This window comes from Psammomys obesus, unplaced genomic scaffold, assembly GCF_907164565.1.
Source record: "Psammomys obesus unplaced genomic scaffold, mPsaObe1.curated_primary_1811, whole genome shotgun sequence".
Classification (NCBI taxonomy): domain Eukaryota; kingdom Metazoa; phylum Chordata; class Mammalia; order Rodentia; family Muridae; genus Psammomys; species Psammomys obesus.
The window spans coordinates 15,878,431-15,894,256 of NW_026596117.1; the positions used below are offsets into that span (position 1 = coordinate 15,878,431).

At 38.3% G+C, this 15,826-nt stretch overlaps 1 protein-coding gene across 1 annotated transcript in view; it reads left to right on the forward strand.

Moving 5' to 3' along the window:
* The window catches only part of Gabrg1 (gamma-aminobutyric acid type A receptor subunit gamma1), a 91,641-nt gene that overhangs the window by 37,008 nt on the left and 38,807 nt on the right, over positions 1-15,826 (forward strand). The window contains exon 3 of the mRNA XM_055629441.1: positions 9,952-10,019. Within this exon, the coding sequence (XP_055485416.1) occupies positions 9,952-10,019 (68 nt within the window). The remainder of the gene's footprint in view (positions 1-9,951; positions 10,020-15,826) is intronic.

Here is a 15,826-nt window from a genome sequence, read left to right on the forward strand (position 1 = left end):
AATATCCACTTATAGGTGAGTGTATACCATGTGTGTATTTCTGCTTCTGGGTTACTTCATTCAGGATGATATTTTTTTTTCTAGTTCCCATCATTTTTCTGCAAATTTCATGATTTCTTTGTTTTTAATTGCTGAGTAGTATTCACTGTGTAAAAATACCACAATTTCTGTATCCATTCCTCTGTTGAGGGACATCTGGGTTGTTTCCAGATTCTGGCTATTATGAATAAAGCTGCTATGAACATGATTGAGCAAATGTTCCTGTTGTGTACTTGCATATTTTGGAGTAGTACAGGTGGATCATTCAGAAAGGCAAATGAGATATACATCGAAAGAGGGAAAAAAAACAAGGAGCTACATAGGAGCCTACCATAGTGGGCCTCTGAAAGACTCTACCCAGCATGGTTTTGAACCAGATGCTGAGACTCATAGCCATATTTTGGGCAGAGTGCAGGGAATCTTATGATAGATTCCCTTATGGTGAGATTCCCTTATGGTGAGCTGGAAAGACAAGGAGGGGACAGGAGCTCCACAAGGAGAGCAACAGAACCAAAATATCTGGGTACACGGTCTTTTTCTGAGACTGATACTCCAACCAAGAACCATTCATGGAGGTGATCTAGAACTCCTACATATATGTAGCCCATGGCAGCTCAGTCTCCAAATTGGCTCCTAAGTAAGAGGAACAGGGGCTGTCTATGACATGAACTCAGTGGCTGGCTCTTTGATCACCTCCCTCTGAGGGGGAGAGGGCAGCTTTACCAGGCCACAGAAGAAGATAATGCAGCCAGTCCTGATGAGACCTGTTAGGCTAGGGTCAGATGGAAGTGGACTGGTGAAGGGGTATGGGAGGAGAAGAGTGAGGGAGGGCAGGATTGGGAGGGGATTAGGGAGGAGGCTACAGCTGGGATACAAAGTGAATAAATTGTACTAGATAAAAAAAAATAACAAAAAGAAAAAAAAAAGACTATTCTGTGAAAACAAGAAAAGTCTGCAAAATTTCTCCAAGGATTATAGTTTGGTTTAAACAAACTGCCTTAATAAACACAAGTTGACTCAAGATACATTTAGATTAAAGAATAATTATTATAAAATAAAGTTCATATTCAAATCATTTTTTTAATATGTACTCTGTTGAAACAACATGAAAGAGACTGGGAAAGAGTGTCCAAGAATGGATAGTCAGAACCTGCTGTGGAGAAGAGACCTCGCTAAGCCTTTCTTGTAAATATAAGTTGTTTTCTTCTTTCTCTTCTGTGGATTCTTGAGTTGTCCTGAATCCATGTTCTTTCTGTATGTTCATCTTTTATGGGATGTCTCTAACATTCTTGGTTATGTTTACAGTAGTACATTTAGCCCAAATGTGGGCCCAGCGTCGACATGACATGCATGTCAAAGTTGATAGGGAAAGGCCCATGAGGCCTCAATCCTATATGAAAAACTACAGGCAACTGAGAGAAGCTTGGAGCAGGAGATGTGATCTTTCACAAAGAAGGGAACACCAATTGGTTGTCCAATGCCAAAGGGTCATCCTTGAAAACATATATGCAAGCAATATTATACTGATGGGTCATATAAATGCATATATGCACATGATAACGATTAGTGAAAAAGGAAGTCATGAAATTGAAGAAGAGTGAGTACTGGATATACGAGAGGGTTTTTTGAGGAGGAAACAGAAGGGAGAAATGTAATTACATTGTAAGAAAGAAAGAAAGAAAGAAAGAAAGAAAGAAAGAAAGAAAGAAAGAAAGAAAGAAAGAAAGAAAATGTATAATAACTCAAAAAAGAATATTTAAAAGCTTAGCTTAGAACGGATCTTTATAAAACTAATTTAGTGTCTGTATGTAAGAAACATAATTTTTCTTGTCAGTGCATGGCTTCTTATTTATGGCTACTCTGTGGCAGAGACGATCTTTGATATCTGTGTGTATTGATGAATTAAACATAATCTGTGCTGAGTGTTAAGAAATCATTTAATGAAGACCAAGAATCATTTTCATCTAAATTACATTTCTCTAGTACTGCACTAGAGAAATATACTGAACTTTATTATGTTTTCCTTTCTAAATCTCATAGAAATGCTGTAGCTATCCCACTTTGCATGAATAATATGATGCTAAGAAAAAGAAACTTTTAATTTTGAATAGTTTTACCTATAAACATTAGCCATATAATAGGATAATCATACTAAAATTTACAGACCTAAAAAAGTTAAACAACAAGGAGGACCCTAGGGAGTTTGCTTAAATCTCATTGAGAATGACAAACAGGATAGAAACCAGAAGTAGTGAAAGAGAAGGAACAGGACTGGAGTCTACCATAGAGGTCCTCTGAAAGGCTCTACCAACTGAAAGGCTCTACCCAACAGAGGAAAAGTAGAGGCTGAGACTCACAACCAAACTTTGGGTGTAGCTCAGGGAGTCTTATGGAAGAATGGTGGGATAGAAGGACCTGGAAGGGACACGAAGAAAGCTAAAAAGAAAGAAAGAAAGAAAGAAAGAAAGAAAGAAAGAAAGAAAGAAAGAAAGAAAGAAAGAAAGAAAGAAAGAAAGAATAATCTGAGCCGCGAGGACTCTGCAGTGACAGTGATGCACCTACCAACCATGTATGGACCATGTATGGAGAGGATCTAGACCCCCTGCTCAGATGTGGCCAATAGACAGCTCAGTCTCCATGTGGGTTCTTGAGAAAGAGGAGCAGGGGCTGCCTCTGTCATGAACTTGGTTGCCTGCTCTTTGATCAATTCCTCTGGCAATGAGACCTTACCAGGCCACAGAGAAAGAGGATCCAGGCAGTCCTGAAAAGACTTGAAAAGCTAGAGTCACATGGCAGGAGAGAAGAGTCCCTCCCTCTTTCAGTGGACTAGGGGAAAAGAATGGGGGTGGGGAGAGAGGGAGGAAGGGTAGGAATGGAAGTAGATGAGGGAGGAGGCTACAGTCATGATATAAATTGTAAAAATTAAAAACAAGTCATAGGTGCAATGAGTCACTGTGATAGAGCACTTACAGATTTCTTTTATTTTTCCTTAATTCTGTTTTTTTTTGTACCTTATCATCATTAAGCTTAGTTTCCAATTAATCTGAAATAATTTATTTAATTTTCATGTTCATATTTTCTCATCTTCTGCAAGGTTACAGATGAAAACACCTGAGTGAATACCACCAAAACAAAGTTACCAAATTATATATAGGAGGACTCATAGTTGGAAAATATGTATATTATGATTGTTAATGGAATATTTTTTGTCAGTGCAGAAAACAAATAGGCTAAATGAAAATTGCCCATATTATGTAAACAAACATAGACTCTGTTTTCTTCTTTTAGTAATGTTTTTCCTTTTTTGGTTTTATGAAAGCACGGTTCTTTATTTTATTTTTTTTAATATTAGTTACAGTTTATTAACTTTTTATCCAGCTGTAGCCTGCTCCCTCATTCCCTCTCAAGCCCACCTTCCCTCCTTCATCTCTTCCCTGCCCCTTTCCAAGTCCACTGCTACTGCTACGGGAGGTCTGCTCCCCTTACATCTGACCCTAGCTTATCAGGTTTCTTCAGGACTGGCTGCAATGTCCACCTCTGTGGCTAGCAAGGCTGCTCCTCCCTCAGGTTGGGGGGGATGGAGGTCAAAGAGCCAGCCATTGAGTTCATGTCAGAAATAGTCCCTGTTTCCCTTACTAGGGTACCCACTTGGATTCTGAGATACCATGGCCTACATCGGAGCAGGGGTTCTAGGTTATATCCATACATGGTCCTTGGTTGGAGCTACAGTCTCATAAAAGAGCCCTGTGCTCAGATATATTAGGTCCTTGTGGAGCTCCTATCCTCGCCAGGTCATACTAACTCCACCTTCTTTCTTATGATTCCCTGCACTCCGCCGAAGGTTTGGTTATGAGTCTCAGCATCTGCTTTGATACACTGCTAGGTAGAATCTTTCTGAAGCCCTCTGTGGTAGGACATTGGAAGTAGGAGAAAACAGTTCTTAAAAATAGATTGCAAATTTTTTTATCCAAATTTAGTTTCCTTATACCTTAAACCATGTATGTATATATATATATATATACACACATACACATAGGAATATTACATATATATATATATGTATATGAATGTATATATTCACTTTACATATTGACTGTAACACCATCCTCTCCTCCTGGTCCTAATCTCCTTCCTTCTTCCTCCATTCCCTTTCCCCTACTCTTCACATAAGGGGAAACATCCCAGCCCAACCATCCCAGGTCATTAAGTTGTATCAGAACTGAGTTCACAGCACTCATTCCCTTTGACCTGGCCAACTGATCCTTCCAGGGGCAAGTGGTCAGAAAGCAGGCAACCAGAGCCCATGTCAGAAACAGACCCTGCTCTCCTTTCTAGGGGACCCACATGAAGTCTCAGCTGGCCATCAGCTACATCTGTGTAGGGGACATAGGTCCAGTCTTGGTTGGTGCTTCAGTCCCCACAAGCCTCTTTGGGCCCGGTTAGTTGGCTCTGTTGGTCTTTTATGGAGCTCCTGCTACCTACAAGTCCTCCTTTCCTTCCTTCCACATTTCTACAAGACTCCCTACACTTCCTCTAATGTTTGGCTATGAGTCTCACCAACTGTTTCTATCTACTGTTAGATGGAGCCTCTCAGAGGACAGCAGCTCTTCAGTCACTTCCCCTGTCTATTCTATTTCTTCTGAGTGAGATTTAAATATCCTCCCTTGGGCCTTCCTTGTTATTAAACTTCTTTGGATCTGTAAATTGTAGTATGTCTATCCTGTACTGGCTAATATCCTCATATAAGTGAGTACATACAATGTATGTATTCCTGGGTCTGGTTTACTCAGGATGGTCTTTTCTAGTTTGTTCCATTTGCCTGCAAATTTCATCATTTCCTTGTTTTTAATAGCTGATAAGTCTTCCATTGTGTCAATGTACCACAAATTCTGTATTCGTTCTTCTGTTGAGGGACATCTAGGTTGTTTCCAGATTCTGGCTATTACTAATAAAGTTTCTATGGACATAGATGATTAGATATCCTTGTTGTATAGTAGAGCATCTTTAGGTATATGTCCAGGAGTGGTATATCTGGGTCTTGAGACAGAGCTATTCCCAAATTTTGAGAAAGTGTCAGATTGATTTCCAAAGTGGTTATACAAGTCTGTACTCTCACCCAGCAGTGGAGGAGTGTTCCTCTTTCTCTATATCCTCGCCAGCCAGTATGTGTTGTCACTTGAGTTTTTGATCTTAGCGATTTTGATGGGTGCCAGATGGAATCTCAGAGTCATTTTGACTTCTATTTCCCTGATGACAAAGGACATTGAGCCATTTCTTTAAACACTTGTTGGCCATTCAAGATTTCTCTGTTGAGAATACTCTATTTAGCTCTGTACCTCAGTTTTAATGGATTATTTGGTTAATTGGTGTTCTTGATTTGTTTATATATTTATATATTTGTTTATATATTCAGATATTAGGTCTTTGTTAGATGGAGGATTAGTGAGGATCTTTTCCCATTCTGTAGCCTCTTGCTTTGTTCTGCTAACAGTGTCCTTTGTTTTACAAAAGCTTTTCAGTTTCAAGAGGTACTGTTTATTAATTGTATACCTTAGAGCCAGAGCTGTTGGTGTCCTGTTCAGGAAGCTGTCTCCTGTACAAATGAGTTAAAGGTTCCTTCCACACTTTCTCTTCTAGCAAATTTGGTGTATCTTGTTTTATATTGACACACTTGGACTTGAGTTTTGTGCAGGGAGGAAAATATGGATCTCTTTGCATTCTTCTAAATGTAGACATCTATTGGACTAACACCATTTGTTGAAGATACTTTCTTTTTTTCCATTGTTTGGTTTTGGCTTTTTTGTCAAAATCAAGTGTCATTAGGTGTGTTAGTTTATTCCTGGGTCTTCGCTTTGATTTTATTGAACAACCATTCTGTTTCTATGCCAATTTCATGCAATTTTATTACTATTGCTCTGTAGTATAGCTCACCCTGAATGCACTGGTTCTTTTTCTCTGATCTTAGAAGCTAAGGTGGGTTGAGCCTGGTTCATACTTAGATGGGAGCAGTTTATATATTAATAAAATATTAAAATAAGAAATAAAATATCAACAGCAAATATTTTATATTGAGCTAATGGTGATCCTTCTCTTGTTGGATTCTCACTGGTCTTGCTTTATTATATTGATTATCAATTCTCCCACTAGCAGAATGCTGTGTATCCTGTGCCATAATATCAGAGTTAATATTTTCCTAACATACATGGCTTCATATTATAATTGGCTCAGAAATATTGATTTATAGAGTCAGAATAACTCATTAATATGTAGAAGTTCCTACATTTTAATATGATAAAATGTCTTGCAAAATAAATACCCCAAAGAGTCATTTGTTTTTACTGTAGGCATTATTCAATGCTGAGTTGTGCATTAAATGCAGAAAACAAATATTTGTTGATTTATGTGTATAAATGAAAAATCTGACTATGAAAGATTTATGTATTTAAATCACTTGTAATTGCTTTGAAATAGCAATAAATATAAATTCAAGCAAGGAACCTGTAATATTGTTGTTAATTGGCATCATAAAAATTATCCTTTAAATCCTATCTGTAATTAGCCTAATTATCTATTTATTGCCTCCAGTAAATAGTTAGCAGAAATAAACGACAGTTAAAGGCACTCATCTCAGAAGTCATCACACTTCTGTAAATTTCAAACGTCTAAATCATGTGACCTATTTTTTATTTAAGACAACTGCATGAGGCTAGCAATTTATTTTTTTTAAATTTTTATCATTTATTACAATTTTTTTTATCCCAGCTGTAGCCCCTTCCTAATCCCCTCCCAATCTCACCCTCTCTCCTTCTTCTTCCCCTGTGCCCTGCCCCTAGTCCACTGATAGGGGAGGGCTTCCTTCCCTTCCATCTGACCCTAGCCTATCAGGTCTCATCAGGACTGGTTGCACTGTCTTCTTCTGTAGCCTGGCAAGACTACAACCCCCAGGGGGAGGTGATCAGGAAGCCTGTCACTGGGTTCATGCCAGAGAAAACCCCTGTTCCTCTTAGTAGGGAACCCACTTGGAAACTGAGTCTATGGGCTACATCTGTGCCAGGGTTTTAGGTCCTCGCTATGCATGGTCCTTGGTTGGAGTATTGGTCTCAGCAGGGCACCCACAGCTCAGTTTTTTGGTTCTGTTCCTCTCCTTTTGGAGCTCCCGTCCACTCCAGGTCTTTCAATCTGCCCCTTTTTTCATAAAAATACCTGCACTCTACCCAAAGTTTGGCTGTGAGTCTCAACCTCTGCTTAGATATCTCAATCAGTAGAGTCTTTCAGAGGCTCTCTATAGTAGGCTCTTGTCCTGTTCCCTGGATTCTCCTGCTTCTGATGTCTATTGCACTTGTCCTGAATGAGGATTGAACATCTTCCCTAGGGTCTTCCTTGTTTAGGTTTACAGATTTTAGTATGTTTATCCTATATTATATGACTAATAACCACTTATAAATGAGTATATACCATGTGTGTCTTTCTGCTTCTGGGTTACCTCACTCAAGATGATCTTTTCTAGTTTTCATCATTTGAGGCTAGAGATTTAAATTACCTTTTTTTGTGCTATGCCCATCTGGATACTCAACTTTCTTGTAAACCATTTAAAAACGTCTTATTTATAGTTCTGGTTAAGAAAACATGTGTAATCATCAATATTTTTTTATCTGAGGGAACATATAAACAAATCTCTGTAGAGAATGAGTGATTCCTCACCTGCAAAAGCTAATCATTCCTAGAAATAAAAAAAAAGTGATGTGGCTTTGTGAGCACTGTTTATCAAAATGCCTACGAATTTCTACTGAAGTTTTATAGCTTGAGGACTTTGTCAGATATACTATGAGACCATATCTGGAAAAACATTGAAACTGACAGATTTAGCCCTGTGTAAAAGAAAAAGGGCATCCAGCAAAGACTGGCACAACCCCTGAACCTGGCTGATGAGTATCAGGTCAGATAGAAAAAGTTTACAAGGCGTACAGTGGTAGAACAGTGACCTAAACAAACATGGCAAAAAAAAAAAAAAAAAAAAAGATGCTGTGATTGCAAACAAACATCAAACCACAGGAAACATTTCTCCTCATTCATTTTCTTTACCAAGCTGTCTGGAAGACATGATGGATCTTCTTGAAATTTTTATCCTTTTTTTAAAATTTGATTTAATTTTATTTTTTTCTTTTCTTTTCAAAATAATTTTTTAATTCTTTATTAATTACACTTTATTCATTTTGTATCCCCCCTGTGGTTCCCTCCCACCTCCCCTCACAATCCCTCCCTTCCTTCACTCTCTGAACGCATGCCCCTCCCCAAGCCCAGTGATAGAGGAGGTCTTCTTTTCTTTTTTTCTGATTCTGGTCAATTTGGTATCACCAAGAGTGGCTGCATTGTCTTCTTCTGTGGCCTGGTAATGCTGCTTCCCCATCAGGGGGAAGTAATTAAAGAGCAGGCCAATCAGTTCATGTCAGAGACCATCCCTGTTCCTATTACAATGGAACCCACATGGATACTGTACTGCCATGGGCTACTTCTGTGCAGGGGTCTTAGGTTATCTCCATGCATGGTCCTTGGTTGGAATAGCAGTCTCAGGAAAGACCCCTGTGCTCAGATTTTTTGGTTCTGTTGCTCTCCTTGTGGAGTTCCTGTCCTCTCCAGATCTAACTGTTTCCCACTTCTTTCATAAGATTCCTTGCACTCTGCCCAAGGGTTGCCCATAAGTCTCAGCATCTGCATGGATAGTCTGCAGGGCAGAGCCTTTCAGAGGTCCTGTGTCAGGCTCCTGACCTGTTCCCTCTTTTCACTTTCTTCTGATGTCCATCCTCTTTCCCTTTCTGGATAGGGATTGAGCATTTTAGCAAGAGTCCTCCTTCTTGAATAATTTCTTTAGGTGTACAGAAACCTACTAGAAACTATTATCCTTTCATGTCAACTTTGTGAATATGTTATGTCTTTCTTCAACTAAAATCCAAAGAACCACAGCAAAATGATTCTTTGTGTATTATATTATGGAGGTGATGGGCACAGTTGAAGCATCTATGTAAAAATATTCTTCATTGCAGAAAGAAGATAATTTCCAAATATTCTGGAAAATCTCAATAGAGGGAAGTTTAAGAAAAGAACAAAGGACCCTGATTACCAGGAGATATGGGACTGTAGTTGATAAGCTTTAATTATATATTGTATCACCTTATAACCACTTAAAATGCTGACTATCGATGTGAAGCGACTATAGAGTGAGCAGGCAAAAAAAATTATTGACAACATAAAGGAAGATTGTTAGGAAGACATAAAGTAAGGAGGAATGAATGACTATTTACTAAGATTCTCATGTGGCAGCTTCTTACATATATTGCCTCTCTAATATGTATGCTAAAGATTTCAGTATGAGCCAGAACTGGCTCTCCGGTGACACTTCTGTATCCTCTCAACTCTGTGTTTAGTCACTTTACTTTGTATTTTTAAATTACCTGTCCTGGAATAATTAACCACTTAGAAATCAGCAAACGTTAGAAATCAAGGCCTTTTCCTTTATTCTCCGAGAACAAAACTGTTAAACACTTACCACCAAAGTATTCATTAGCTTTAAATAGAAATATATGTTATATGTACAAAAAAAGGGCCTAGAACTAACTCAGAAAAATACAGTAAATACTTTATTGAATTTAAAGTCTTTAATTTAGGTGACTATTTTTTTAAACATCCATGTTATCTTTAGATTGTACCCCTGAAGTATTTTACTACCCCATTGATTTATCTCTTTATAATTGAGTTAAAACTGAAATGGTTTTATGATTTTGTAACAGACTTTTGTTGCTACATTTCATAATGAGATATATTATGATTGGATTAATAATATGTGATGCATTAGCAAATACAAAGTTTACCTACAACAATCCTTGATATCATTAACCATTCTGTGTTGCTTTTCAGTGAGGCCCACAGTAATTGAAACTGACGTTTATGTGAACAGCATTGGACCAGTTGATCCTATAAACATGGTGAGTTACAATATAGGATTCATGAGTGTGTGCATCACAGCAGAATGAGTAAATGCTGAATTAAGATAGCTGATTGTGAAATAATCCAGTTTTAAGACTTAGCTTACTGGTTATTATACTGATTAGTTTGACAATGAGACACAAAGTAAGTTCTTCTGGATAGAGAGAATCTCAGCTGAGAGAAGATGACTATTTCAGATTAGCCTGTATGCAAGTGTGGGTGGTGCCAGGTCTGGGAAGGTGGCTCTGGGTTGTTTAAGAAAGCAGGATTCCCTCCGAGGGAGCGGGATACAGCTGGGACACAGAGTTAACAAAATGTAACTAAAAAGAAAAAGAAAAAAGAAAAGAAAAAGAAAAAAAAAAGAAAGAAAGCAGGATTAGCCAGAGCAAGGAGAGCAAGGCAGCATTCCTCTGTGGTCAGTGTTACAGTTTCTTTTAAAATGGTTTTAGCCTGCCTGAATTCCTGTAGAGGATCTCGTCAATGATGGACTGTGACCTGTAAGACAAATAAATGTCTTCTTCCTCAAGTTGTTTTTGGTTGTTGTCTTTATCACAGCAATAGAAAATAAACTAGAAAAGCTACCTGTTAAGTATTGGCAAGTGGAGTTAGAACAAAACTTATGAAAGAACTAGTAACATCTTATTCCAGCAGATTTAATCTCCAGTGCATAAATAGTTATTACCCAATCTACCAGGAGATAATCTCGGGAGAAATCCAGGAAAAGAAATGTTAAAAAGCTCAGTGAGAAAACAGTCTGAAACTGGAAAGTCTTGGTAGAAAAACAAACTAACAACATAGGCATAGTTTAGGCTAACAATATTACGACTATAGGTATTAATTCAGAAAAAAAATATTTTAATATTCAAGGGAATCTATAAAGCAAAACAAAAACCTATTCCCTAGAGCCACACTCCTGTGTATATGCAATGGGGTCAGTAATGTGTCTTAATAATGTAATATCTCCAACATCGCCATCAGTGAATAGTTTTCCAATGTTGCTGCAGAGACTGTGTGAGAGGAATTCACTGCACAGCTCTGTAAGAGAGGAATACAAATTCTTCCTGGGCATCACTCATCGCCACTCTCAATTTGGATCTTCACAATGCTCTTTGTGCTTGCTTATTTCTGGTGTCTCTTTCAGTATGTTTTTAAAGATTTATTTTTTCTCTGTAAAATTATGTATATGAACTAATGTGAATACTGCATTCTGGCGCGATATGCTTAAAAAGTAAAAAGTTTAGATTTTAAAAGTGTATGAGCTTGTGTGCACATATGTGCATGTGTGTGCTTGTGTGTCTGGGTTGTGCCTGGCTATCTGTTTCTCTGTGTGTCTGTGTGGATATGTGCTCATAAGTGCAGGTACTCTGGAGGCCAAAGACTTCAAAAGTGCCTAAAACTGGAGTTCTAGATGGCTGTCAGCAGCTCAGTGTTGCTGTTGGGAACTGAAATTTTGTCCTCTGGAACAATAGTACACGCTCCTTATCACTGAGCCATCTCTCTAATGCCTCTTCTTTTCTAATTATAAATGCTATTGAATTAGGACTCACACTTATTTTAAGGTAGTTAAAAGTAGTATTTTTTTTAAACATTTCTTGTATGCAAACATAGTCACATTCTGAGGTACTGGACAAATAGAATTCAGCATGAATTTGGAAATTATCCAACTCAATCCAAGACTCTCTAACATTTTCTCTTTTTCCCTTATTTGATTTATTCAATATTACAAGAGTCAAATTTCATCTTACTGTAGACCTTAACTGTTCTTTATACATGGCACTTACTAATGATTGAACTCAACCCCAAACATGCTAGGCAAGTGCTGAACGACTGACTGATGTGCCCATCTCATTAATCACCTCATAGCTGGGAAACTATTGCGATATACTTAACTTTTGCCTGTTTCTCCTTATTCTGATAGTACTTCCCCATACTTAACTGCTATCTTCCTTTTGGCTCAGCAGTTATTCACACTGATTGCCTCCCCAGAGGACCTGTGCTTGATCCCCAACATCTATGTGGAAACTCAAAATCATGTACAACTAAAGACCCAGGGTATCCAACACCCTCTTCTGAAAAAAGTGCACACACATGTAATGCGCACATGTAATTACATACATACATACATACATACATACATACATACAAGTAAATATACATACATACAAATAATAAAATGAACTTAAAAACTTCTCTCTCTGAATATGTTGTTCTCACGGCTGGCACCAACTTCCACAGCTGTCTGCACTGATTGCTGTAATTACAGCATTTTGCCTATACTCTAGCTGACATATTAGTTATTGTAAGGCAAGTGCATATAAATAAGCTGCTGTTAAATAAAATTTGAAATGATAAGGAGTTTCCCATTGGACTGGCCTGGAAGATGGTCTTAAGTACAAGCTAATACTCAGGGGTAAGACCTGGGCTATAGCCAGATAATCAAGAATTATCTAAGCTGCTTTCCTTTCCAAAGCTAACTACATGAAATTGCAACTGGAACTCCCGACACTAATATATTTAGGGAAGAAAAATAAACAATGTGGAGTAGTACATAGAATTGATTATAGGAAAATGAACAAACAAAGAAAAAAAAAGACAAAAACCACATTTATAAGTAGAACTACTACGACTATGTAGAAGACGATTTTAACTAAGGAATTTAGGACAAATGCAACCCACATTTCATAAAATGAACAAAAATGTTTTGACGTGAGTATATTAAAGGAAGGGAACATGAGTACAATTTAACAGACAAGAGGCTAGCTTCAAATTTTTCCTTGGTAATTGCTCATAAAATTGCAGTATAAGTGAAAATATTCATGCACTTTTATAACTGTTTTATAGAACAGATAGACTTGTTACAAAATGTTTCCTTCTCTTTTTAAAGTTGTCTACATTACGTAGCACATTATAAGATCTAAAGCTTCATTTCATAATTATATACTTACTTCTTTCTTGTGTTTCAGGGTTTGATTATGAGTTTGAAATAATATATCCTTATTTTAAAAATAGGGCTTTTCATATTAGCTACCTTAATGCAGCACCCAATTAATAGATCATTTCTTTAATTGCTATTTTGAGAATTGATAATTAAAAATTATACAGAATGAAATAGTGACGGCTTAAAAGAACTAAGTATGGAAAGAGGCATTTTAGTTTTGCTTCCATTCTGATTAAAACACATAAATATGATTCCTTGCACGCTGCCGAAGGTTTGATTATGAGTCTTAGTAGCTGCTTTGATACACTGCTAGGTAGAGTCTTTCAGGCGGCCTCTGTGGTAGGTTTCTGCCCTGTTACTTGTTTTCTCCTATGTCCAATGCCCATCCCATATGTCTTTCTAAGTGAGGACTGATCATCTTACCCCACGTCTTTTTTCTTGTTTGTCTTCTTTAGGTGTATAGATTTCAGTATGTTTATCATATCTTATAGGTCTATATAAGTGAATATATACCATGTGTGTCTTTCTCCTTCTGGGATACCTCACTCAGAATGATCTATGAAAGAAGGGTGAGTTAGTATGATGTGGAGAAGATAGGAGCTCCACAAGGACCAAATATATCTGGGCACAGAGGTCTTCTATGAGACTGTTTCTCCAACCAAGGACCATAGATGGATATAACCTAGAACCTCTGCTCGGATATACCCCGTGGTATCTCAGTATCAAAGTGGGTATCCTAGTAAGGGGGACAGGGACTATTTCTGATAAGAACTCAATGGCAGGCTCTTTGACTTCCTCACCTCCTGAGGAAGGAGTAGCCCTGCTAGCCCACAGAGGAGGACATTGCAGCCAGTCCTGAAGATACCAGATAAAACAGGGTCAGATGGAAGGGGAGGAGGACCTCCCCTATCAGTGGACTTGGAAAGGGGCAGGAAAGTGATGAAGGAGGGATGGTGGGGTTGGGAGGGAATGAGGGAGCAGGATACAGCTGGGATACAGAGTTAATAAAATGTAACTAATAATAAAAATAAAAAAAGAAAAAATCATAAATATAGGTAGAAAAGCAAGTGCATCGAGATATGAATCAAGATAATGTCAGGTGAGGTTAGTATAAGGGAAAGGAAGTGCTTTCCTCCTTGCAAAATTTCAGTCTTTGCAACATGGATATTATTTAACTTTGTTGATCATCTATAGCTCATAATTCCCTTCTGGCCACTGGCTAAAACCATCAAGGAAGGCCTAAAACAATTCCTCTTCAGACATAATCTCTCTTGTCATAGTCATAAGACTGACTTCTCACAGTCACAGAAAACAGTTTCTGAAACTGCATAGATTCTTCTTGCTAGAATTTCTAACCGGCTTTGCTAATGGAGAGAGGGCTGAGAACCAGGAATTCACATAAGAGGTGTGTAATTCAGAGACAGTATGGAGAATCAGTGGGACTGTATTCCAAAAAATACAGACTACCAGATTAGGCCACATGGCAAAGATTACAAATAATATTGGATCAAGTTGGTAAATAAAATTAATTTATATTAGTCACTATATAAATAATTAACACACTAGATTGTTTTAAAATTATCCCAAATGCAAACCTATCCCCTCTTCTCCTCTCAGTCCCATCGTCCCATCTACTTCCCCCATACCGCACGCCCACCCTGCCTGGTGTACCAACCTACACTGGCACTTCAAGTCACATCAGGACTAAGTGCCTTCTCTTTCACTGAGGAAAGTGAAAGCATCCCTGCTAGGGAAATGGGACCCGGAGGGAAGCAACAGCGTCCAAGTCAGAGACAGCTCCACTTGTTAAGAGGCCCACTTAAGGACCTGTTTGTATAATGATTTTTTTGGAATGTATACACCTTACCCTTGTTCATTCAAATGCTGAATTTCTCTCCCCCATTATCTGGTTTCAATCTTGACATTGCATTATGATACTTATTCTAAGCATCACCTGTCTCAAGTTTGTGTAAACATGCCACCATTTGTTCTCTAAAATGTCAATTAAAACAAACAGCCACAATGTTGAGCAATGGAGAGGATAGGGTGGGACATCCTGGTTCAGAGTGGGAGGAGAGGAAAGAAGTGAGTAAGAGGGAGGAGAGGAGCAGAAGCCGGGAGAGGAGAAGCTGGAGGAGAGGGCTTGGAAGGACACAGAGAAATGAACCGGACCTAAAATATCACTAAAAGCAAGTATAATGGGTAAAATCTGAATGGTAGGAAAGTATGAAGGCTTGGAGGTTTAGGATGGAGTAACTATTGCCCAGCATTGTGTTCTAGGTTAACTAAATAACTAGTCTCTGTGTGGTGATTTTGTTATACAGCTGTTTAGGATTACCTGCAGCTTTAATAAAAGATGTATCAATAGTAAATATTAATGCATAATACAACAAGGACCAAGCAGCTCATCAGCTTCATCTGTGTAAGGGGCTTAGGACCAATACATGCATATTTTTTGGTTGGCAGTTCAATCTTTTTGAAGCCCCATGGATCCAGGTTAGTGTAAGTCTTCTTGTGGTGTCTTTGACCCTCCAGCTTCCTCAATCCTTTCCCTAATTCTTACACAAAAGTCCTTGAGTTCTACCTATTGTTTGGCTGTGGGTCTCTGCATCTGTTTCCACTGTCTGGTGGATGAAGCTCCCACATGACATTTATGCCGGGTTCCTATCTGCAAAGATAGCAAAGCATCATTGATAGTGTCAGGTGCCCAGATTTCTTGGATCTGTTGCTCTCCTTGTGGAGCTCCTGTCCCCTCCAGGTCTTTCTATCTCCCTCACCATTCATAAGATTCCCTGCCCAAAGTTTGGCTATGAGCTTCAACATCTACTTTGATACCCTAATGGGTAGAGTCTTTCAGTCGTAGGTTCC